Here is a 26,449-nt window from a genome sequence, read left to right as displayed (position 1 = left end):
ATATACATAAATTCTTTTCAAGTGATATTCTCATTCACTCAAACGATCCAAGCAGAAACATGTTTTAGTTGACATCCCCAGTTGAATACACAGTTTTCACAAAGGCATTCAAAATTATTATCTCACATATCAGTTTGTGTTTCTTAAAATTAAATCCTAATTCTTCTTTATTCAAAGCACTGAATGACAGGCTTGCTATTGCAACAACTGATGGGCTACTGTGCATTCTGGTGGGCTATTGTGCCTTTTCCTATCATGTGTATACTTAGTTGGACATAGGTTATGGCTGCTTTTTGTGGACCCACTTTAACTGTTTGAAAACCTGTTGCTATGTAGGTTACAGTTATACACCAGAAGAGCTTTCCTTGCCTCCTTTGATTCTGCCTGGATTTCATCAACCCCTTCTGAAAAAGAATATCATAAAAATGGCCTTTGCTTTCCCTGCCACAAGACGTAAGACACTCACTCTGCTGCTCCACCAGTTCCATGCAGACATGCTCACAAATTGGGGGGCGCTGGTGTTTTGTTTGCTATTATGTTATGTATTTTTGTGTTTCTGTACTGTAAACTGTCCCATGATCCTCAGATGGGCACTATATAAATGCAAAAAATATTCCATGCAAATCCAAAAGCACCGCCACTGCCTAGCAGGTTAACAGCAGGGGTTCAGCGTCTGCCAAGTAATAACGTTGGACAATTCCAATGAAAACAGAAATGGGGGCAGAAATTGCTGGTGTTTGTCCCAATATTCATCCCATGTCTGGAACAGAAATCAATCCAGCTAGGATGATCACTATTTGCTGGTTTTGTTGCTTTCAATCCATAAATAATACGTAATTAATTATGTCCCCCCACCCCCACCCCACAATTTGCAGTGTGTAATTTTGCCGCGGCAGACAGCAAATAACATGGATTTTGGCGGAAGATGAAATGTAGCTGAACAGAAACTGTTCTGTGTGTCACAAATACAGGGCAGAACAGAAAACAACCCTGTCTCAAGTAGCAGCACTAAGTGAGGGGCTTGATGGTGGTGGGGACAGAAGCAGCAAGCAAAGGCAGGAAAAATACTTAAATTGTTGGCTTGAAAGTGCATTTTGAGGGTGGGAGAGGAGCAGAGAATCTCTCAGATGTCATTGCATGCCATATTGGGGAACACACTTCGAAGCAAAGGACAACCGAAAAATATCTGGACCCAGTGGCTGTGAACCAACATGAAGGTAAACATTCTCAGTGGTACAACACTGCTGAAATTTTTTTCCCCAAGTCCCCTGAAAGCACAGCTTTCAACTAGAAAACTAAAACTGGGCTTATTCAACACAGCCCTAATTTTCACTTCAGGAAATGAAAATCACTGATATTTAATGCCGCCCTAATTTTATGCACAGTAAGTTTAATTTCCTTCTAGCAAAAACAAATATAAACCTATCACACTGGAGCCCCAACTTGTGAAGAACAGCAGCAAAAAGACACTTTGGATTCACTCAGTTCTGATCAAAGCCCAGTAAATAATGCAGCTACCCAGCAAGAGTCCTAAAATAAATGAGTAACTGGATGAATAAAATATATATTTACACTTTTACTATCAATGAGCTAATAAACATTTTTGAAAAGTTTTGATTACTCCATATATATATTTTTAAAAAGCTTTGTATAAAAGTTGATGACATAGTTAGACTTGAAACCAAGCAATAAATAACCATGTCGCATATTGGCTGCACACAGCATTGTGCTGTTTCAAATGTTTCTTTCCCTGGGAACTGCTTTTCTGAGCTCTCCAAACTGTTCTCAGAGGACCTTCTGGTTTTACACAAGGCATTTCAAGACATTCTCTGCAGGAGACTTTTTACAACAAAGTTCACACAGAACACCAAAAGCGCCACTAGAATCTTTCCAGGTGTCATTTCAGGAAGAAATGTACATAGCTACATTATGGAGACGGATTTGATGATGGCCAATCCCAAAGAAAAATACAGTATCAAAACTTAGCAAAGGGAGCAGCCCCCAAAGCATTTGACCCAGACCTCCCTCCTGCTGCTGTTCTCATGTATTATAGGTTGTTCCTCTCAGCAAGGAGTGACTGCAATTAGAGGCTCTGTTGTCTTGTATAAAGCAAAACAAAAATAATATTAAAATATCGTTTTAGAAAGGAAGTTGAGAGAGTCAACTATTAGCAGACGGTTTTAATACTCTTCAGCTTCAACTGGAAGATAAGTAGCGTAGTGGGTAAGAGACTGAGCTAGGAATTAGGAAGCCCCGAGCACAACTGTCCCCTCTGCTAAAAGTGGTACACTTAGGTCATTTCAGATTCTGGGCTTACTGGTCTTATAAGGCCCTCCTATTCCTGCTCAATAGGGCCTTAGATTTCTGCCCAAAAGGCTGCCCCATTGTCTCCTATGAATTTGTCTGAGGCTCTGCAAACTGCTTCTCAGCCTGAGTCCTTCAGGATAATAAGAACTTACAATAACAGAGCTGTAATAAAAGGATTAATGAGGTATTTATTTAAATATTACAACCTGCACTTTCATAAAGAAGATCAAGGCGGCTTATGACCTACAAAATGATAAAACCAATCCAAAATATAATTAAAAACACCCATAATCTATGCCCAAGGGTTTTGACATTCTGAATCAGGTAGCTTCATCCTTTTCAGATCCAGGGCCCACCTTCAACCCAAACATTCAATTGGGGATCCATTTCTTGAATTTTTTACTATATATTTCCATGGTGGCCATGCTCCTTTTGCGATCCACCTAAGATCACTAGTGGGTCCCAACCCACCAGTGGAAGACCAGTACTCTAAATCACAGTATGAATAGTACATATCTGTCTGCTTTCTGGCCTCTAAAGCTAAAGTAAGATACAGTGGTGCCTCCCAAGACGAAATTAATCCGTTCCGTGAGGCTCTTCGTCTAGCGGTTTTTTTGTCTTGCGAAGCAAGCCCATTGACAGCTTAGCGGATTAGCGCTATTAGCGGTTTAGCGGCTTTTAGCGGATCAGCTGATAAGCGGCTTAGCGGCTTAGGAAAAGGGGGGGAAGGGGGGGAAACACGCAGGAACTCTCAAGATATTTTGTCTTGCGAAGCAAGCCCATAGGGAAATTCATTTTGCTAAGCGCCTCCAAAACGGAAAACCCTTCCGTCTAGCGGGTTTTCCGTCTTGCGAGGCGTTCGTCTTGCGGGGCACCACTGTATCAACTCACAGAGGCCTGCAGAAGTACAGGAGACAAGTTGCTGAGGAAAAGATGAACAGAAAAAGATTAAAATAACAAGGACAGGAAGATCATAAGCTATGCCAGTGTCCCAAGCCACAGTTCCCTCTGTTGATCAAATCAGCAGCCTCCAATGGGTATGGGGATTTAGTGCACAGTTTGCAGAGCCTAACAGCGTCTGGAAGGATGAACAAGGCTGGCCTCCCTTTCTGGGGAGCAGAGATGGTCCTCAGTAGAGGCTCACATCAGGCTTGTTTGGGGAAGAAGCAACCAACTGGGCTCTGCATTTGGCCACAGGCAATACACACACAAAGGGAGAACTTAAGGGAGGCAGCTACTTTTAAAGAAAAATAATAATATAATTAGCACATTAAATGAATAATAGCTTTTGATCATCCCTGACACAGAATGCGCAATCTCTCATCGGCTTGCAAGTCAGAGTAGAAGCGTTCCACCTTGTTCGAAAGGCTAATTTAAAAAGTCAGCATGTGTTCAAATCCTGACATGCGCTGGCACTGGGGCTGGGAACAGAAAGTGGTCACAAAGTTCAGTGATATATGAGTCAATTGAAGCCATGAGTCAATAGCTGCCTGTAGCTGATTGAATGGGCCTCACCAGTAGGTGTTACTTCAGCCATTAATGGAGTTTGCTCTGTGGACACGGCAATATATATGTCTGCCAAGACACATAAGAGATATCCAAACCAAACTCAGATCTGCCAGATTCTGAAAATACCAGATATATTTATAAAAATGCTGTTCTCTATCTGCAACAGCATCCAAAGCAATGTCTGCCTCTGCTGGCCACAGCCACACCTAACCGTATGTTTGAAACCACACTCTGACAAATCACCACAGTTTTCTCATTCATGGCCACTTCAGTTAATCAGTCAAAGTAACTCCGGGCATTTTGAGGATCCTGATTTAATACAGCAATAACAATAATTCCAACTGTGGCTTAAACCATTTTCTGAAATTCCAAAACTTTTATTAACCTTGGCTTCTGGCTTGCTAGCTGTTTTCATCACAACTAAATATCAAAGCTCTTTCTTTGTGGGATAAGCCAAACCTCATCACAAGGCCTCTTTTCTTCTATGAGGCTTCACTTGTACCACCATGAGAGTAATTTTTCACTCACATGGTCCTTTCCTGAAATTACTCGTAAGTTGAAGGGGTGTTATTCCTTGCAGATGTACCCCGCATCAACATTCTAATACTGGGTTCAAGTCCCAAGCTTTGTATGGGGTACCTTGAATAAAAGTCCTGATAAATTCCTCAGGTTTTACAATGTGTAATTACATCATCATCATCATCTTTACAATAACACCCCCCCCCACACACACATAGTTTAAAAGGCCATAGATTTTTTAATTAGCCAAAGGCCTGAGAGAAGAGGAATGTTTTTGCCTGGCACCTAATGATATGTAATGAAGGTGCCAGGTGAGTCTCCTTGGGGAGAGCATTCCACAAACAGGGGAGCCACTGCAGAAAAGGCCCCGTTTTCGTGTTGCCACCTTCTGGACCTCTCATGGAGGAGGCACACGAAGAAGGGCCTCAAAGGATGACTGCACGGCCTGGGCTGGCTTTTATGGGGAGAGGTGGTCCTAAAGGTATTGTGGTCCCAAGCAGTTTAAGGCTTTATAGTTAAAAACCAGCACTTTGAATTGGGCCCAGAAACTCATTGGAAACCAGCGCAGTTGGGTCAAGATCAATGCAATATGCTCAAACCATCTTACCAAGGTGGGGAACCTGGCCAGCTGAAGTTTCCAAACCATCTTCAGAGGCAGCCCATGCACAACGCATTGCTGTAATCTAACCTAGAGCGTTGACAATAAAAGTTAGGCTATCTGTGTCCTGACAGAGGTGCAGTTGGGCCACCAGCCAAAGCTGTTGGCAGGCATCCCATTGCAGAAGGGAAAACAGGCTAGAGTATAAAAAGGAGGATGGCCCAGGGTCTAGGTTTGTAAAGAGCTAATAGTTTAAGACTTAGTTAACAATTTTCAGGATACCCTGAAGGAAGGGCTTATTTGAGGGTCTTGAGCAATTTCTTACTCTTTCCAGGGCAAAGTATGCTTATGGGATAATGTGCCTATGAGGAAAAATACAGGTATACTTGCTATTTCAGGTTGTCCAGCTTATTGCATCTATGGTCTCAAATTCAGGAATTCATTCTTGATTTTGTACAGCCAAAACTGGCTAAGCTGTAGTATGGTAAGCATGCAACTTACACAGAGGTTACGTTCCCTGGGATCACACCTAAAGCCAAAATTGTGTATAGTCAAAACCCATTGGGTTTCAAGGGTGGGTGGGATTGCCAATGTCTTGTCACCCAGATGTCTGTCCACTTCCCGCTCCCTTTTTATTTTATTATTTTTTAATTGCCATGCATGTAAAGCTGCATGTGTCCAAGTTAAATGTGTGTTAAGTTGTGGGCTTACTGTAACAGAAAAGGGGTATGTAAGAGTCTGAATCTGTTACTATTCTGTCCATTTCAATAGATGCGACTCTGAATGGATTGCTAGTCACACATTTCATTCCACATGTGTGGAAGAAATTCTGGGATTGCAAGATGTTTCTCGCTTGCTCCCCCTCATGAATTTTTGTGCACAAATATATAATTGCCGCATTAGTTGAATCTAAGGTAAGAGTAGTAACAAAATAAGAATTTCCACCAGCTACTCATAAAGACAAATAATTTTTAGGGTGTTTCCACAGTGATAAAGTGAAGTACAGCTTGACGAACACAAGAACCAAAATTAGGTGGCTTTCGAAGACAAAATATTCCAGCAGCTTAATTTTACGCTAAGAATGGCCTCATCCTATAATTGATTCATTTCCTTTATTTTATTTTTATTGGGCTAAAACTTCTCTGTGTACACAAATACAGTAGGTGAAAAGGCAAAAAGCATCCAGTATTTCACCTACATGTAACATGAAGCAAGAGCATTTCTTTGGGAGATATTTGTACTGTAAATGCAGTGTTTATTAAAGCAGATTGAAAGCAGGTGAGTTTCAGTCCAAGTGTTTCTGATCTGTTTCACCCGTAAACTTCAGTTTTTTCCGAAATAATAAAGTCTCTATGCTACCATGACCTTGCTTTACTCAGGCTACTAAAGTGGGCTAAATTATGTGTTGTCCAATTTCAAACGAACTGAAAACACTAGAGTCTTTGGGCAATTTAACAGCGCTGAATTTCTGTGTTTCCAGGACTGAAAATAGACACTATCTGAAATGAAAGAAAAATAAACAGATTTGAATTTTTTGTTGGATTTGTACCAATTTTTTCTAAGTACAAACAAATCTTGTTACATCCAAAGGATAGATAGGAGCTATTGAGAACTGTTGCATCCACTACAGCAAAGCTGTAAATCAGGGATGGCTAACTTGGGGCCCATGGGCTGTTACTAGCCCACTTAAGTCCCACCCCGCAAATATATTGTTTTAAATTTTATTCTACTAACTGCTCCAGTGGATCCCTGCTAGATGCTATGTGGTGCCAGGATGCCCCTAGCATTTTTCATTTTAAAACAAATATTTGGCCCTACTACAGGTACCACATAATCCCGTTCCACATTTGTAAGAACTCGATTGTTTGTAAGAACAGTTTGGAACCTGCCTATTTGAGATCACCTTCACTGTCCTGTTTCCAGTGCTGGCTAAAAATATTCCTATTTAGACAAGCCTACCTACATGAAAGATGACATAATTTTCATCTGTTTTAGTATTTTAAATTAGGGTTGTAAATATTTCTCTGTTTTACTATTTTATCTTTTGTAAACCACTTTACAAAAAGTTTTCTTTTACAATCAAGCAATGTATAAATTTTATGAAATGTTGGTTAGTTGGTTGGTTGGTTTCGGGGGTTTTTTACCGGTCACCCTCACAGGTTTCTTGCTCCGATTCCCTGAGGCCAAAAGGTCTTTGTGATGCACTCCAAGACTGTTCCAGAATTTGCCCTCCTTAAAAAGTACTAAAACTGGAATGAATAATGAATGATGAAAATGTTTTCAAATCGCATGGACTAGCTGATGGGAAAGGAACTTGGAAGGCCGCCTTGAAAACTGCAGTTCTCACTATACACACTTTCACAAAACTCACTTTGACAACATGTCCCCCACTATGTTGACCATGCATATATGTAGCTCTCGGCCAAAAGAGGATGAGCCACCACTGCTAAAAATCATGATGTTACATTTGTGCAAGAGAACACGCAGGATATTCTCACTGGTGCAGCATCTCAGGCGAGTTCCACTCATGAAGTTGCATCACACATGGCTATGAATGGCTGGGACAGGACAGAGGAATTCCACCATTAAGCATAATGCAAATAATGCAAAAGTCCTCTTGCTACCCTATTTTAGTTCTTTAAGGGGAAAACTGGGGGGTGAAGTGGGAACTACTGTTGTGCCCTTGCTACTGCTGTGCTGTGTAAAGGGAAGAGACGGCAACCTTTCTAGGTTTTTTTGATAGCTGTCCTTAATTGGCATTAATATCCAGTTCACATTCCTAGATTGAGTCGCGGTGCCCTGCTGCCTGGTCAAGACGGTGGTAATAAGGGCTGAAAGAAACGGTTTCATTCTGGTCAGAGAGGGAGTTCTGGTCAACTGAGTTATTATTTAACAGGAATGCTGCCTGTCTCTATATTGGCTTGCTTCTTTCCAAGGCTACTGAACATGTAAAGTTGTCTTCCCAACACCATACCCATCCTCTGCCCAGGCAGTTTTGAGGAGGAGGAGCTTGAATATTGGGGGGGGGGTGCGTGTTCTGTTTGAAGTCCCAACTGGACAGGGGACACTTTTGTCCTAAAAGGGGATGATTCCATTTTTCTAGGGACGGGTAGCAACCCTACTGACTGCAGGATTATTATTATTATTAGTAGTAGTAGTAGTAGTAGTACAGTGGTGCCTCGCAAGACGAAAAGAATCCGTTCCGCGAGTCTCTTCATCTAGCGGTTTTTTCGTCTTGCGAAGCAAGCCCATTGACGGCTTAGCGGATTAGCGCTATTAGCGGCTTTTAGCGGCTTATCGGCTTATCGGATAAGCGGCTTAGAAAAAGGGGAAAAAACTCACAGGAACTCGCAAGACATTTTCGTCTTGCGAAGCAAGCCCATAGGAAATTCGTTTTGCGAAGCACCTCCAAAATGGAAAACTCTTGCGGGGCACCACTGTAGTAGTATTTCTATACTACCCCGCACCCAGAGATATCAGGGCAGTTTGCAGAACAAAATCAAACCACGAAACCACAAAATACATAATAAAAACAACAACTCAACAACCTCCCCCCTGCCAAAAAAACCCACCACATTTTAAAAGGGCATAGGATGTCAATAAAATCAACCAAAGGCCTGGTTAAAAAGGAACGCTTTTGTCTGGTGCCTAAAGGTGTATAATGAAGGTGTCTGGCAAACCTCCCTGGAGAGAGCATTCCACAGATGGGGAGCCACTGCAGAGAAGGCCCCGTTCTCGTGTTGCCACCCTCCGGACCTCTTGAGGAGGAGGCATGTGAAGAAGGGCCTCAGAAGATGATCTCAGGGTCCGGGTAGATTCATATGGAAAGAGGCGGTCCTTGAAGTATTGCGGTCCTGAGCCATTGACACCATACATATAACAACACGTAAGACACACACATCGAGAAAGCCCCCTCCCCCTGTTCTTTTGATCAGTAAAAAGGGGGACTTCCTTCCCTCCCAGCCAAGCACTGCAATGTAATGTCAATGACTATGTTTCTCCTGTGATGTAATGGTGTTCTTTTTAAAGGTCAAAATATGCAATATTAAACCTTGTATAAATATTTGTATTGGTCGGCAGGGGCCAACAATCCATGCAAGAAGGCAACACTCTGTAGCCTTTTGGTTTTCTTTTTAACAGCCACCTCCAAAAGAAGTAGTCTTGCACACTGGAAATATTAATCTGCAAGACAAAAACCGCCTGCCTGCCTGCAGTCATATCCTCAAGGTGTTCAACATGCAAGATTCATATTGAATATTCTGTTTCAGTATTTTTAGTGTAAGGTAGGAGGGTTCACCTCACTGCTAATTAAGAAATCGTGGGGTTTGCTATGGATAGCAAGCCAAAACAAGTCACTATAAGCATCACCTGGCTCCAAACCAAGGCCCAACAGGAACCAGGAAACATGACCGGATAGACCAAGACCAGTGTGGGGGAACAAGGCAAATGGCCAGCAGATGCAGGCAGAATGCCACAATCTCACTGTGTGGCATGCACAAAGATGTGTACTGGCAAAGAAATGAGAAAAGCACCAGAGACCTGCCACAATGGCAAAAGTCTAGGATTTACTAGCAGACTTCTCACTCCTTTAATCAGAAAGGAGGGCGGATAACAGTAAATATAAACACAAACATGGAAAAATGGAACAGGGCTCTAGGCATCCTGGCTAGCCATATGCTCTCTTGTCCCTGTTGGGTTTTCTTAATATTGAAGTGGTCAATGGTGCTACTCAGAGGTGTAGCCTTGATCTGCATGGCAGCACACCTGTGAGCTCTTGACAATTCAACACAAGTGTGGTCTCTTGATAATTTAACTAATTAGAGGGGGAGTTTACCTGCTGAACCGAATGCAGTGATGTGATAGGGTAATTGATTATTTGAAAACTGTATTTAAGTTGATCAGATGTTTTGTCTAGAGCTGGTGTGGAGTGGTGAGGGGTGGTGATTTGCAGCTGTTTGATTATTATATATTCAAAAATAAAAATAAGCAAAGCTATTGCAGGCAGCCTTTTATTTCAACGCCCCAATTGCTGTGTGCACTCTGTTGGCGAAGAAGTCCAACAGTCCCAACACAGAGACGGCAAATTTTCATCCTGTGGGCCTAAGTAGGCTTCTTTGTCCTCCTAAAATGGCATGGGATACCATTTTAGCCAAGCCACAGCCAGCATATCAAGCTGGGGGCAGATAAAGAGGTATCAAGGCCCGAGGGCTTGTAGGCAAAGCTCTGTGCACAGCAGTATGCAGGTCCTGACGATCAGCTGATTGCCAAAAGCTTTCATAGCTCTGAGCACAAAGCCCCTAAGCCCAGACCATCAGCTGATTGTCATCATGAGCAAAAAGGAGGCATTTGACATCACTGTGATGTCAGGTGATAGACAGCTGAGCAACCCTGCCCACCTGTCAAACTTGGCCTGCAGGGGATATATGAAATAAGGATCTGAGCTGGCGGCCAGATCCAATTCTCCACCCCTGGGATAATATACCAGTCTACACTCCATGACAACAACTTCCAGAGAGGTACATTCCTAAGAGAAATCTTAGGAAACGTTGTCACGGTGTGAGCTGAGCTAGGAGTTAATCAGCTCTAGCTGGTCGTTCTAGTGCTCTACAGAGCCTTGACGTTGGTACCAGCATTGGAAGGAGTAAAAGAAAAGGAAAAAGAGCATGTACTTTTGTCCAGTCTTACCAGATAATAAATCTTACCATGGTGGAAAAAATTAGAGAAGGGCATTTGCGAGGAAGGAAATTCCTACAAAGTAATTGACAAATGCAGAATTTCAATTTATCACTAGAGAATGCTGTAGGCAGGACTTTGCTGCTGGATGGAAACAGCAATTCAATCTTCTATGTTTACAGAATATTAATGGGAGCTCACTCCATTCAGTACATTTTACTAATGGTAATAATCATAATGACATAAAAGTCCTCTTTCCAAATGATCTGTCCAGTGTATAGAATGCCCTCAAATACTGCTATTAGTCTTCAAAATAATGCACTGGTAGTTTCACACTGCAGAACACTTTTAAAAACAAGGTGTCTTGGACCAGGGGCTGTCAAACGTTTCTCATACTGAGGCTCCATCAGCCATATTCAAGCATACTGAGCACAGCAAATGTTGCTAAAGAAAACAAAGGTAGACAACACAGCTGGAAGCCCCAGCTCTTGTCCCAAACCAGAGGACAGCAGATCAAAGGCAGGATAGGGGTGAGATGGGATTGCATATACCCTAGAGCAGCAAATCTCTCAAGAAATCTAGACGGGGAACTATCAGCCCCCAGAACCTTTGAACACCACTTTTAAATGGCAGGAAAATAGGATGCACAAGTTGGTTTTTTTTTTGGGGGGGGCATTCCAAAACTCACACCAAGAAGCAAGCCTGAAGTGTGATGGGCATCCAAACAACTCTGGAAATATGTTAGACTTCTCTATTTGGGCTTCAAGAGCCAAATTTTATGTTTGAATGATTGTAGCCAAATCATTTGGTGTATATTTCATGCTGAAATTAGGTTTTGCTTGCATGTTTTAATCTATTGTTATTTTGCGACGGGGTGGGCCATCGTATCAATTATGTTGATGAATTGTCTTATAACCGTAGCCGCAGAAGCCTCAGTATCCCGAGCAACCATCTCCCTTTAAGAAACATCTCCATAAAGCCCTCGAAGTACAGTGATCAAGTGAAGACCAGTGAAAACTGCCACCATGGTTGGAAAAGATTTGTGAAGAGACCTGCTTTCATTTTCATGGAGTTCAGAAATACCCAGAAGGGCTTTGCTGTTTGAGCCGGAATCTTCAGTAAAGAGTTTGCCCTAAATGAAGTTGTGAGGAAGCCTCTTTAAAACTGAAATAATACAGCAGAAGTCATCTGGTCTCAATTCCAAGAAGGCGCACAGAAATTTCCCAGTAATACCTCAATTTTGCTAGTAATGCAAGTGAGCACAGAAGTTATACATTAAAGATCATCACAGCGGGATGGACATCTTTTGTAGCATTCAAAGTCCTTCACTCTGTCCATTTAATTGGGAAGGTTCAATGGCAGTTGAAGAGAAGCACTGCCCTTATTGTCCTGAGCAAATTCCTGGAATGGTAATTTAGGCTACACACCTAGTTTCCCCCCTGTAGTTTCGATTGGATACAGATTATTCTTTGCTTTATCTCCTAAAACTGTTGTGCTGGGTTGCTATGCACTTGCTGAATAGTTACCACATTCTCCCCTAAGGGTGGCTACATTTCAATGCTGGTTGAAGTGATCCTTGTTTAAACATTACTTAGCTCATGAGAGTGCAACCGAACTTAATTAAATTAATTTCTTTAAAGTGCTTTGGGTCTTCAGATGAAAGGTGCTATAGAAACCCAGAGTGCTATTAACATTTTCAGCTTGGTGAAGCATATTTGGATAAACATCCACATCGGTCTTCGTCCATCACCCAACCCTTCAATGCTTCAATTATCTTACTCTGTGTGCTTTAAAAATTTGCAGATTCTTCGCTTCCTGGTTTCCCCTTCAAGTGGAAAAAAATGTAAATACAAATGGCTAACACAAGATATAACTACCTAAAAACTTTCTCAAACACAGAGAATGCTCTTTTTCTCCTATAGCATACTCTGCCTCCCCCCCCCCTTAAAAATGTGTATAGCGAAAGGCATAAATATGACAAAATACAGAGAACAGGCATTCCTGTGTTATGCAACTGGCAACAGTGGGGGTTTTCAATAAATCTACAAGGTAGCAAATTCAAATCTGATCAAAGGAAACAATTTTTCACACAACACTTAATGGGAGCAGGGAATTCAGTGTCACAGAATGTGTAGAAGTCAAGAATCTGGCAAAAGCCAAAGGTGGAAAACATGAACTAAGCAAAAAGGGAAAGAATTGCCTTCTTAAGGAAGGCAGCACACTGTAAGGAGCAACGCCTTACCACATAGCAAATGATTTTTAATAAAGTAACCTAATTTCAGCTGTCTACGTTTTTCAAATGTGATCTAATGGTCTTCCCAGAAGTTGAGAGTTGGGAGAAGGACCTGCCTCAGGATATATGCTCTTGAACACTGGTGTTTGAAGTAAATAAAATAAACTGTAAGAATGGTATTCTGGACATGTTTAGACGAGGTAAGGTTAAAAGAAAAATATGCTTAATTGTTTTAGTGGATCCTTTGCAACGTAGCTGTCAGAACTCCACAAGATTCTCCAGCTCCAATGGAAACAGGTAGGTTGAACTGTTGAGGTACCCACAATGTTTCATAGAACACCAAACCCTGGGATGGCATTAGAGCTGGGATAGCTCAGTCAGTAGAGCATGAGACTCTTAACTCAGGGCTGTGGGTTCAAGCCCATGTTGGGCGAAAAGGGGGTTGGACTAGATGACCCTTGTGGCCCCAACTCTATGATTCTATGAAGAAAGCCCATGGGCCTGTATCCACCTAAAAGAATTCCAAATTCCCACTTTTTACAGCCCATTTCCACTTTTGCTGGAATACCCAAAGTGGGTGGGTAACAATTGCTATCTTCACTCAATCTACTCTTGCTGCACCCTGGTCTACCTGAGTGAGTGAACTGCTGGAAGAGTGAGAGTCTTGTGTGCTAGTATTAGTGAACTCAGAAATGAAGAGTACAGGTAAGGGGGAGGCAGAATCAGAAATCATGGAAGACTGGAGGCAGAAACAAGAGAAGGAAAGAAAGATATGCACTTGTGGAGAGATCTATGGTGATACAGAGAGAATGCTATCAGAACAGAGGTGGGTGACAGGGATGGACTGCAGAGAGATCTGTAGATTGAGAAACAGAAAAATAAAGAGTTTTCATGACAGAAAATGAGAACTAGCAGTAAAGAGCTGTTAGTGGAATTTTAGAATAATAATTTCATTTAGGATTGGGGGCGTACCTGATTATCACCTGTGCTGTCTCTGTCCATTATTTATATTCCTGCAGAAGAGATTATACTATGCCCACTTTCTTTCTGCATGATTCTTTATCTTCCCAATCTTAAGCATCAGGGCTGATATGGTCGCCCTGCTGTTCCAGCCCTATCATGTAGAATATTTTTATTTTTTAAAACTCTGTGGGATGAGAGACTAAATGTATTCTGAAATTAGCTCAACCACAGGTAATTGACTTGTTGTGGCAGGAACTACTGGGCAAACACCGATGGCCTTTGTGAAGGATATTTTACAAAACCATCACACCAATGTTGCTTCTGACACTAAAATCCCTGTTTGTGGCTGAGTGCTGATCAAAGGTGTTTAAACTGATCCAATAAACTATAGGATATGAGATCATCTTTAATATGGTCTAATGTGGGAAATCATTTTTTAAAACCTGGTTATGATTTGCTTTGGTGTTTTTTTGTATGCTAATTACACAGGGGAAAAGGATCTTGATTTTTTTTTTTTTAAAGAATGACTTGCTTTTGTTTCGGCAACAGTCTGTTTCTACAAGTTTGCATCCTGTCTGATAAGCCATATAGAGAACTAGACTTTTAAAAAATCATTGTGTTAATACATTAATGACACTGACTGTAGAACAAAGCAGAGACAGTGAGGACAGCTGAGAAGATTCCATTCAACACTGCATCAGTCTTTGGACTCTGAACTGTTCTATGCATTCAGCATGACACATAAGGAGGGGAGTCTAAGACCCTGTCTCAGGTTGAGACAGCAGCCACAACAGCACCCAAATGCATCTACAAAAAGCAGATTCCTAAAATCCAGTCCAAACATCCAGGTTTTGTAGAGTTCACCAGTTCGTCTGTATGGAGGAAGAGGTGGGGAAGGCTCTACCAGCACTGTGGCTATGAAATCAAGAAAAAAGTACGTCCCTTAAAAAGCTGTGATATTTTGGAATAAGACATAGTCTGTTGAAAGACTTCCATTGTCTGGCAGGTTAATTTGTCACTCAAACGTAAAACAAGGAGTCAATGGTGCTTGTGAACATGGTACAAAATGTTCTACTGAGCTGCAATTTTAGAAGTTGAACACAGATGTTATTGATGCCGTGGTTTACACACTATATTGTCTTAGGGCTGACGCCCTGGTATGTTCTGTCTCTTCTATAATTTGGCATGTCTTTCACTTTCATGTGCCTTTGTGGCTGGCAGAACATTTGTAGAAAGAGGATATATTAGGAAGAAACACAGGCTCATCAGTCAGAGTGGAATGACAGGGAATGTTATTGTTATTTTGCTCTTTCCCTTTCCCTGTGATTAATACCATTTGATCAGACTTCCTGAATGTCTGCCTATTTAAACATGTGGCTCATTACCCCCATGTGATTTGCATATTCTTGCAAACAATAAATCGACATACCTGCCTTGAACTAGCTTATATTAGAATAGCTTTTTTTTAGAAGTTTGATAAAGTTAGAAAGCTCCTTAGATCCTGACCTGATAGTTTAAGGGTGCACTTCACTGAAACACACTGGGTGTGACAGTTTTGAGCAACCTAACAGTTGGACCACCAAACCCAATGGAGTCAAGATTTGTGTCTATCTTATCTGCCATTTATAAAGGCTTTATTTTTAACTAATACTTCAAGGATGTATAGTTTCATCCAGTGGTTTTTTTCTGGGGGGACGCAGGAGTACGCATACTCCTAAACACTTTGAGAACCTATGTACTTTTGTCCATTTACTGTATTTATTTCCCCCGATTTGAACTACAAAATGGTGATTTTCTGGAGTCAAAATGAGAGTACGTACCCCTAAACATTATTATTATTATTTTTAAAGCACTGGTTTCATCCTTTTAATGCATTAGGCAGAGTATTGTATCATATTCTGTTCAACTTGATGATCATGCATATTTCTATTGTTATGTTTGTATTAGCAACAAAAAGTCCCAAGTAGAACATGGAAGTCAAACTGACCTAATGAACTTCAGATAGCAGTCTTCTGAAGTTTAAATGGTATTTACATTTTTCTTCCTTATACTATTGTAAGGAATGAAATGTAATTTTGAATTTCATCTTAAGCATCTGTGCAGTTTCATCAAATTTCAGAAGAATGCATGCCTTTGCAGCATCCAATATTTAAACATGATGGGTGGTATTCAGCCAAGTTTGACACAGAATAGACCTACTGAAATGAATGACCCAGTCTTTGTCATGTTTATTAATTTTAATGGGTCTACAAGGAGTAAACCTTAGTTGAATACCACCCATGGTAGTGTACAGGGGCTTAACTAAAGAAGAGGGCATATAATTTATTTTTGTTAATATTACATCAGCACATTTCTGCAAGGACAAGGGGATCAAGAAAAACATTTAGTCCAGTTTCCCTTCTACTTTGTAATCTCTTGTGGTTTGATTAAATCCTCCAAAAAAATCACTTTTTGAAGGATTCCTAGCCCTCCCACTTGCAAACTGATACGCTGCTTGATTGTAAAAGGGTGAGGGTGATCACAAATGAATGGCAAACATTTTATAAATCATAGGGTTGATGGTTGTGCCAGTCTAAGGGGCCCAGAGCCAGTTTCTTTAGGAGGAGCCGCACCAATGCTTCTTTCAAGGCAGCAGAGACCATCCCCTCACACAATGAAGCTTGGACCCAACCAATCAACCCTCTTTGGCAAGATTTCATAAAGCAGGAGGGACAGTGGTCAAGAGGTCATGTGATCAAACATATTGCTACCAGTGCCATGTCCACACCAGCTGACTGCTTAGCTGAAACTGATCCCGTAACATGTCCTCGAAAGTGGCACTGGGTGCTTCAGATGGAGCTGCAGCAAATGCAGAATCAAGATCACTCAGAAGTCGAGTGGCTTTATCCTCAAAGTGTGTAGTCACTTGGTCACACTGGATTTTCAATCACTCTAGAGCAGCAGTTCTCAACCTGTGGGTCCCCAGATGTTTGTTGGACTACTTTCTGGCGGTTCCCTCATTGCGAGAAGGAAAGCTACAGGGAACCAGGCAGAGGGCCTTCTTGGTAGTGGCGCCCGCCCTGTGAAACACCCTTCCAGCAGATGTCAAAGCGATAAACAACTACCTGACATTCAGAAGACATCTTAAGGCAGCCCTGTTCAGGGAAGTTTTTAACGTGTGATATTTTACTGTATTTTTGGTTTCTATGGAAGCCGCCCAGAGTGGCTGGGGAGGCCCAGCCAGATGGGCGGGGTATAAATAATAAATTATTATTATTATTAAATTATTATTACAACTCCCATCATCCCTGAGCTGTGGTCTTGCTAGCTAGGGGTGATGGGAGTTGTAGTTCAACAACATCTGGGGACCCACAGGTTGAGAAAGACTGCTCTAGAGGTTCCTCCCACACAGTGGGAATCAGTAACCTGCAGACCATCTATTAGAGCAGGGGTCAGCAAACTTTTTCAGCAGGAGGGCAGTCCACTGTCCCTCAGACCTTGTGGGGGGGCGGACTATATTTTGGGGGGCAAAATGAATGAATTCCTATGCCCCACAAATAACCCAGAGATGCAGTTTACATAAAAGGACACATTCTACTCATGTAAAAACACGCTGATTCCCGGACCGCCTGTGGGCCAGATTTAGAAGGCGATTGGGCCAGATCCGGGCCCCGGGCCTTAGTTTGCCATGTATTAGAGGATGCAAGCGGCAAAATTAGCCTTTCTTACAGTCCACACTGCCACATGATAGGCATGGTTATGTCTCCTAACCAGTGTTTGGTTGGCACACTCCACATTCTCAGGAGGAATATGGTAGGTCCATAACTATTGTCCTCCCCCAGTCACTAACTCAGAGAGCACACCGCCAAACCAAATTTCACCTCAACCAGGCTCTCACACTGGGTCACCCAAGGCACTGTGGCTTCCTGAAGAGGTGGTCATCTTTAGTGCAGTTCCCTTCCGGGATGTGCCCACTATCTGTGGCAGGACCTTTCCTAGTAAGGCCACACTCACACGCCAACTATATCCACCCAGCCAGCAATCAAACAAAGCTCCACAAACAAAGCAGAGGCTTGACAACCATATGTCAGGAGTGCTCTGATGGTGTTTCCTGCTTGGCAGGGGGTTGGACTCGATGGCCCTTGTGGTCTCTTCCAACTCTTCTATGATTCTATGATTCCACACACTGCAACCAGCACACTATCTTACCTGCAGGCAGGCATCATACAGGACAAGCAAACTGACACATACACCTTTGCTGGCTGGGAGAGAAGACCAAAACCACCAGAATGCCTATATTACGCAAGTCCAATTGAAAAAACACATAAACATAATAGGCCGTATAGTAACAACTGCAAAGTTATTTACTAGAAACTACTTCTCAAAAATTAGATACAGCTTCTCATAATGTTGACAGAATATATTAAAAAGTAGCTTTTCAGTTGATCACCAAGTCCAGTATGTGCAAAATACAAATCCTATTCTTTTCTAATTAGATCAACTGAAAAGCTACTTTTTAATATTTTAATATATTCTGTCACAAATTTATTTGTGTCACAATTTCTAGTAAATAACTTTGCAATTGTTACTATACGGCCCATTACATTTATGTGTTTTTTCAATGGGAGAGCAGACCAGGCAGGGCCCAGAAAGGTGCAAACAAGCCTTTTTCCTCCTCATAGAATCACAGAATTGTAGAGTTCGAAGGGACCCCAAGGGTTATCTAGTTCTCTGTAGGTCCGCTCCCAAGGGGGAAGCTGTGGTAGGGCTACTGGTGAACAATACTGGAAAATAATATATACTTTTGACAAAGTATGCACTTCAACAATCATCCTTAGAACACAGGAGGTGCTTCATTTTTAAAAAAATCACCCTTAAGACTCATTCTTGACAGATAAAACCTGAAAATGTGGTAACTCTAATCTCTATGGAGTCTTTCTTTTCCAAAAAAAGAAGAAGTCAATGTTGCCTTCCACAAAAGCTTGCAAATGGAATTATGGAAGTACACTGTGAGTATGACAGAAATGTGAAAAATTCACGCAACCTTTTGATAATTATATTGGGCAAAAAAAGATATGTGTCAGCTCTCTGCACCACAATAAGTCATAGAATCATAGATTCATAGAATTGTGGAGTTGGAAGGGGATCCCAAAGGTTATCAAGTCCAATGCAGGAATCTCATTGTGAGGTAATTGATACTCCATAAATTGCATGTCTTGAAAAGTTTCATACCAGGGAAAATTCTTATTGTTCTTTGCAAAATGTCATGAACTAAAAAAAAAAAAAAAATTAAAAATCCTGCCAAAGGATAATCAGTGTGCCCTTGTGGAATAAATCCTGCTTTTTAGCATCTGGTTAAGATGCCTCAAGAACTATTTTTGACACTGTACCACAAAGGGGAAAGATTTGACTATTCTGTCAACGAGAACACCAAGCACCGGCCTAGTCTTGTTATTACATGGTCAATGATGAAATGGGCTAAGTATATAACTGATGAAGGAAATGTATATTGAGAGCCTTCAGAATGGGGTGTAGTCTATTGCTCTGCACCCATTTCTGTCTTGCCAACTGACAGGCCTCAAGCAGAGCCTTTGAAGAGAGCACAACTACCCTGTCTCAGTTCAGGGAGAAAGGCAGACAGATGGCGGATAGCATAATTATCATAGCACCATTACCCTCAACAGCATTCACCAGCTTGAAACACTGCCATTTTCAAAGCTTATGAGGAAAAAAACCAAAAAACAGAAGCACGAATTCCTGAAAATACTTTGTGTTGCACCGCTGTACAATCTGAGTCCATATCTGGTATCATGTTCATCTTTTTCTTCATTTACAAACTTAGGAAGAAACCACACAAATGTAATACATCAATTAAAACAGCTTAAAAAATAAGATAAATATTCCGTAAAGTCCAATTCCTAGAAATGAGCATGCTCACTTTGTGTGCTTCTTCAAACATACAAGCAGGCTCTGGGAATATTTTTGACACACACACACACACACACACACACACACAGAGAGAGAGAGAGAGAGAGAGAGAGAGAGAGACTTCCAAGTACTACACACTTCATTCATACCTGTGCCTTATTGAAGCACCCCACCCCATCTGCTTAGCAACCATAAATAACTTTTTTATATAAGTTCTGGGTAAGATAAATAGTGCTTTGTCTGTGTGAAAGTGTGTGTGAGTGTGTAGGGGGCATTTTTGTGCTTACAATGAAGGGAACCGGGTAGGAGATTGAAGAAAAGGAGAGACACAACTGTTATCCATTGTTGTTCTTGACAGCCTTTTGAGCTGAAGATGGAATAAAAATGCTTTAAATAAATGTACAAGGACAATGCGGCATGTATTGCCCAGACTGACCTCTGGGTAACTCCCAGAAAAATGACCTTGGCTATGAGAATAGTTCCTGTAGCCCTGCAACCTGGGCACAATGGCTGACAACCAGTCTTTGCAATGAACTGATGGTTGCACAACCCCCACAAATCTGTGCCCAACAATGGCCAACTCCTCAAAAGCTAGTTATGAGGATGGCTAAGATCCCCAACCCTGTCCTAGCAATCTGGGAGTGAGGTAACATTCCTTTCCAGCTCCATTTGGCAGCCAACCGAAGTAAGGTTCAAGCTGCGTAACAACAAAATCCAAACATCATCCGTTGAAACCAGGCATAAGGCCATTTTATAGCAGTCACAGCTGGAGAGGAATAGTGAGTTGGGAATTTCTGGAATTTCTCCCACCTCAAAGTGGGCACTATCCTGAAGGGAGAACCATCGCTTTTTTATGTCACATAATTTCCTAGAGCTAATATTTTGGTATACAAAGCATTACACACTTATATGCATATGTATATTACATTATATACATTATATTAACACACACATATTCATACACACAATCACAAATATACATAAGCATATTATTTTTTTCTTAATTTTACTCATGTTGCTATTGCTTATTCTACCTAACATACAAGCTCTCTAACAAGTGTTACTAAGAATGAGTTTTTTTGACTGCTATTGAGAACTTGGCAAACATCTGCTGTTTGTTATTCATCTTGAACAACATGTCGGTCACTTTAAGACCTTGGTAATCAAGTCAATATGTATGTTTGTGAGTGTTCTTTTCTTAGAAACAAAAAAACACAATAAATTGGAGAGATATGCATACACAACTAAGGCAAATGTAACCACATGTATACCATTCTAAATATCTTATGAATTGGGCCCATAGATAGTCTTAAGTAATATTATCATGAATCTGAAAGAGATTGGTTTTTATTTTATAAAACACACTTATGCAGCATACAATCTGATTATAATCTAATTTGCCTTGCAGTTCATGGCCATATATTGCCTTTATTTATCTCGAAAAGACACACGTTTCAGATCATGCTCAAAAATATTTGAACATGCATGCACACTCTTCTGTGGGTAGAGATGGCCATTCATCACACAGAGGTCACTCCCTTGGGGAGCTGTCACTGAAAGGCAGCACAGGCCTGCAAGTTGGTGCAACCACTCATCCAGGAAGGAGCTAGAGATGTATTAACGGAAAGCTGCAGCCACAATCAGCTCTCTACAACACATGAGATGTCCTTTAGCCCAGTATGTATGTGCTGATATGTTTTCACCCTGTTTCTGCATTAACTAGCATACATAAGTGCATTTTAAGCTTTCTCAAATCTAGAATCAGAAGAATCTTTATTTGCATCAGTCACTAGCCATAGCAATACAATAAAATACAATGTACTGAAGATAGAGGTAAAAACTTAACTACGCAAAATACACCCCAGGGGTTTACATCAATAATCTGAAAGCTGCATTCGATTCAATCTCTCAAGTAAGACTGTGGGATAAGTTGAACTCTTCAAGTATAGATAAAAGATTATTGTTCTTGATTAAATTTCCATATAAAACACTCTGCTGAAAGTGTGTTGCTCTACAAATGGACAGCTCACAGGATCCATACCACCACAAAGGGAGTTAAGCAAGGTTGTATCCTAGCTCCCATTTAATTCATATATAAATGATATTGTCCAGAGTTTAACAACCCCAGAGTATCATGCCCCTAAACTGGCCACAAAAGCCACCTCTATATTACTATACGCAGATGATGTGGTACTTCTATCTCAAACAAAAGTGGGCCTAAAATGATTGATGAGGGCATCCTCAGGATATTGCCAAAGAGAACAGCTTGGCTGTGAATTACAAGAAAACTAAAGTCATTGTGTTTTCAGGAAACTATAAGCCCCATAGATGGTATATGGATAATCAGTTGATCGAACAAGTTAAAGTCTTTAAATACCTTGGCCTTTCTCAAATCTATTTAAATAGCCTGCTGAATTGGCAGTGGGGGTGGGAAAAAGCACAATACTTGTGGCAGCCCCTAAGCTTTGGCCTGCTTCCTACAACTATGAGGCAGATTCAGGAGTCTGCTTCTTTGCAATGGCCAGCTGGCCTTCCATGCCAATAAGGCTTGCTATGGTTAGTTCTGTTTTATTATTTGTTTCATTGCCAGCTCTTGGTTTCATCCTGCCCTCCTGCAGGTTTTATGATTTTATTTATATTATTAATTCTGTAACTCTGGCCCACTTTAAGAATCCGATGGACTAAAAAGCAGGCTATATATTGCCTGAATACATTGTGACGGCTTCTGTAAGGTAATGCTTAGTTAATTGGCTCAAACAATGAACAGAGGGATTGTTTCATTTCAAACTGGATGTTTTGCAGTAACAAAGAGGAATTGGCCCTCTTTGCACTCATCTGCAATACAGAGTTCTTCTATTAGAAATACAAGCTCTGGTCAAGAATGACAGCTCATCTCCCCTGCATTCTGGCATGTTTTGGTAGGAAGCCTGCGAAACTGTAAAGAGCTTGGAATTATATACAACATAAAAATATGACAAAAAGGGAAGCTTTCATCTCTCATGGCAGAAAGGGCTGTTTTTGTTGATACATATGGAAAAAATTAAGCCCAATTATATGTTGTGCTTTGGCACTGGGGTTCCAACTTTACCACAAACTTCGATCCCCGACACACACACACACACACACACACACACATGATATACCATTACAGTCAATTCCACTCCTGAACATTTGAACTCAAACGTCGTAACACAGTCATTTTTGTTGTTCAAAAATTGCTTGAAATGAACTGTGTTACAGTGATACTGTATTTTAGAGTCCTTTTTAAAAGGTTATCTTAGGGTTATTCCTGTGGATTATTTATAAGTATATATATTCCTTCAAATGTAACATGAAATGTTCTGTGAATAAAGTATACCCCAGAATACTGCAATTCCTGGCTTTATAGGCTTGTTTGATCAGGAATTTCTCTATATCCCATGAACCTATAATCCAAGGATTTCCTTCAAGCAGTCCATTATTCATTTATTCAACACTGAGTATTCATCAATAGAGTCTTTACTATGGTGAATACATTTTGCTTGGATGTTGCATTTTCAGCAAAACCCAAAAAAGGATACGTTACTGAAGTAAACTAACAAAATTATAGCAAGAAAAATTCAGAAAGCCTGGGATCTTACAAAAGATTCATTTCATAATCCATACCCTATTCAGCACTGAACAAATGCAGATCTGCGCTTGCATTCTCAACACGATAGAGAACCTAGCAAAAATATAGCATAGTATTGTACAATCACACTATAATAGCCTAGATTCTTGGCACACCCAAAGTCAGAAATGAATAAGTTCATATATACACAGAATCTGCTAGGGTGGGAACTTCCTCTTTGGGATGCTAAATGTAATGTTTGAAATTGACATACGATAATATTTTAGATTGGCAAACTCCTGCCAGCTGATCCTCTGATGACCTTTCCTGTGATTGAGAACATCCATACAGCAATCATTTTTCAAGCATTCTGATTTCTACAGGATCCAACTAACGGATGCAACATTTTAATCATTCCCAAGTGCAGTAATGGCACAACTTGCATTTTGCCGGTATATTCAGCACTTTGTTGTTCTGCGAGCTGGCTCCATAGGCCAGTGTTAAAGTCAATTTGAGCTGTATAAACTGTGTTCTTGTGCTGGGAAAAATGGAGCAGAAAGCAGCTGTGAAAGGCAACTATCAGATAAATGGTAAACGTAACACAACTGAGGGCGCGTCCACACTTGTCCTGCGCCGAAAAAACACAGGTCTGAGCCATTTTTTGTTTGTCCTCCTGCCGCTTTCCTGGGGAAATCTGCTGTTTACCGCTGAAGCAGAACAAACATCTATCTGCAGAAAAAAAAAGTCTGGTGTTTGTACCCTGATTCAGTGATAAAGCAAGTTTTTCTGAGGGGAAAGTGGAAGTGTGGACAAGCCCTGAAACTAGAATGAGGAAAAAGGGTGATCATTAATGGAAGGCAAGGCAATACCTTATTAGTTAGTTTGTTTGTTTTTAATATTTAATGCTGTATTGTTTTTAACACTCGATTGGGAGCCGCCCATAGTGGCTGGGGAAGCTCAGCCAGATGGGCGGGGTATAAATAATAAATTATTATAATTATTATATTACTTATTTAATTTTTAGGCCGCTTAATTTAATTTTTTTTTTAAAAAAACCTCTTGAGTGGTTTACAACAAGAAAACTGTGATAGAAAAAGGAACAATAACATTTAAAAACACTTCCTGTAAACTAAGTAGAAACAGAACAAACTTATATATCACACATATAACTGAACATATAAAACAGAACTAAAATTAAGAGTCAGGGTTCAGGAAAGCTTGGGAAAACACATACATTTTTAAAGGTTGTGACTGTCTCCATCTCATGAGGGAATGCATACTAGAGAGTGGGCACTGTCACCCAGAAGGCCGTCTTCCACACTGCCACCAAGGCGACAATCTGCTGGTTGTGAGCACCAGATAACAAAATAACAAAAAAATAAAAATATTCCTGCTACAAAAACCAAAAAGTGCAGCCCAAGCCAATAAATGTTGACATTTCAATACAACGTTAATAAAATAGTATCACAAGAAAGAAATATGATGATACACGAGTGAAAAAGAATGTGGTGCATACAAAATAGCCAACTTCTAATAATGTCCTCCTTGAAATCTCCCCTGAGACGAAAAGTCCAACAAAAGTGCAATTCATTTCCTTCAACCATAGTTCAAAAGAGGAGTCTGACTGTGAGGAAATTTACTATTTCAATGGGAAGCTGGCCCAACTGTCTATTTAAGCCAGTGCCTTTATTCATGAGCATTCATTATAGGGGGGAAATGGTTTTGAAAACAAAATTAACCACAGTACATGTTCTTTCACAAAGATAAAATGCAGTGAATAAATAAATAAACAAAAAAATTGCTATGACGGGGCAGTATACAATATATGTTTTCCAGAAATAAAAATAAAAATTGCCATATAGAATAACATATATTTTAGAAAGTGGCATGCCTGTCTGTCTGTCCATTTGTTTGTTTGTTCTCTATATGTTTGGACGGCTCTCAAGATATCATTGCCAAATCCATCTTGAGGGCTCCCAAAGTGGGGGCCGTGCTCTTTGTTGATGTTCGGACTCTGACTACTATTTTGAAACAAGATGGTGGACCAAAACGTGATTTTGCCGTGACTTCACCCAGTTTCCAGCATGATGGGTCCAAACTCACAATAATAATAATAATAATAATAATTTATTATCTGTACCCCGCCCATCTGGCTGGGTTTCCCCAGCCACTCTGGCCGGCTTCTACAGAGACCAAAAATACACTAAAATGTCACACATTAAAAACTTCCCTTCTGAATGTCTTCTGAATGTCAGGCAGTTGTTTATCGCTTTGACATCTGATGGGAGGGCATTCCACAGGGTGGGCGCCACTACTGAGAAGGCACCCTGCCTGGTTCCCTGTAGCTTTGCTTCTTGCAGTGAGGGAACCGCCAGAAGGCCCTCGGCACTGGACCTCAGCATCCAGGCAGAACGATAGGGGTGGAGACGCTCCTTCAGGTATACAAATTACACTATCCATTTAAAAAACACCACATATTTTTATTTCTAAAAAAAAAAATCACAGGCAGCCGAACAGCTCCTTGCTGATGCAGTAATGACAGAAAAGTAAGCTTGGTAGGCACATGGTAGGCACAATTATGGACTCTTACCTGCATCTGGCTACATCTGCTGCCAAATTTGCACCATCTGCACTCCAGCTGTCATCTAGCCTGCTTCATCACTTGGTGCTCCTCACAAACCAGGTGGCCTTTTGAATACTATAGTGCTGGGGTGGGGAGCTCAGGAGAAACCATTTCACTTGCTTTCTCCACCTCAGCACTCCACAGCAAGACTGGGGTATTGACAGGAGCACCAACCACGCCAGTCAAAAGCTCTCCCAAAGCATGTGGGGATTTCAATGTTTCAGTAAGTCTCTGGGGGGTTACACCATCCCAAACAGTGGGATGAAGGGGGGAATTGCTACCAATAATCCAAACCTCACTAGGAATGGTCCATCCATGGTAAAAGGGTGACTTGAATTCCACTTACAATCAAACCATTCCCAAACCACCCTGATAGGCTATGAGAGGGTGGTATGGAAATACTTTTATAACTGAAAAATACATAAAACTGTTCTATAGTAAAAACAAGAAAATGACTTGCCACATGTGTTGACCCCATGGTATACTGAGACAGCCGTATGATTGTCATGGCCACCATGAAGACCTCAG

At 41.0% G+C, this 26,449-nt stretch overlaps 1 protein-coding gene and 1 long non-coding RNA gene across 8 annotated transcripts in view; one reads left to right on the top strand and one right to left on the bottom strand.

The window, feature by feature from the left end:
• LOC309326275 overlaps positions 1–7,297 on the top strand; it is a 29,921-nt gene extending 22,624 nt beyond the window's left edge. The window contains exons 7-10 of one of the 4 annotated variants that reach the window (XR_014150232.1): positions 1,100–1,217; positions 5,332–5,417; positions 5,705–5,847; positions 7,093–7,297. This is a non-coding gene — a long non-coding RNA (uncharacterized lncRNA). Of the gene's footprint in view, positions 1–336; positions 418–1,099; positions 1,218–1,405; positions 1,421–5,331; positions 5,418–5,704; positions 5,848–7,092 lie in introns of those variants that run through there. The other 3 variants (XR_014150233.1, XR_014150234.1, XR_014150235.1) reach the window with 3 other exon arrangements.
• Positions 1–26,449, bottom strand: part of BBS9 (Bardet-Biedl syndrome 9) — a 227,669-nt gene that overhangs the window by 14,741 nt on the left and 186,479 nt on the right. For 2 of the 4 annotated variants that reach the window (XM_081834757.1, XM_081834758.1), the window contains exon 22: positions 23,645–24,114. The exons of 1 other annotated variant lie outside the window; for it this stretch is intronic. In XM_081834757.1, coding sequence (XP_081690883.1) covers positions 23,660–24,114 — 455 coding nt within the window. In that variant the 3' untranslated portion in view covers positions 23,645–23,659. Of the gene's footprint in view, positions 1–1,456; positions 1,531–23,644; positions 24,115–26,449 lie in introns of those variants that run through there. One more of the 4 variants, XM_081834760.1, reaches the window with a different exon arrangement.

The sequence above is a fragment of the Podarcis erhardii genome (genome assembly GCF_964252035.2).
Source record: "Podarcis erhardii genome assembly, chromosome: 12".
Taxonomy (NCBI): domain Eukaryota; kingdom Metazoa; phylum Chordata; class Lepidosauria; order Squamata; family Lacertidae; genus Podarcis; species Podarcis erhardii.
The sequence above is the reverse complement of the archived record's forward strand: the minus strand, read 5'-3'. Positions and strand labels throughout refer to the sequence as shown.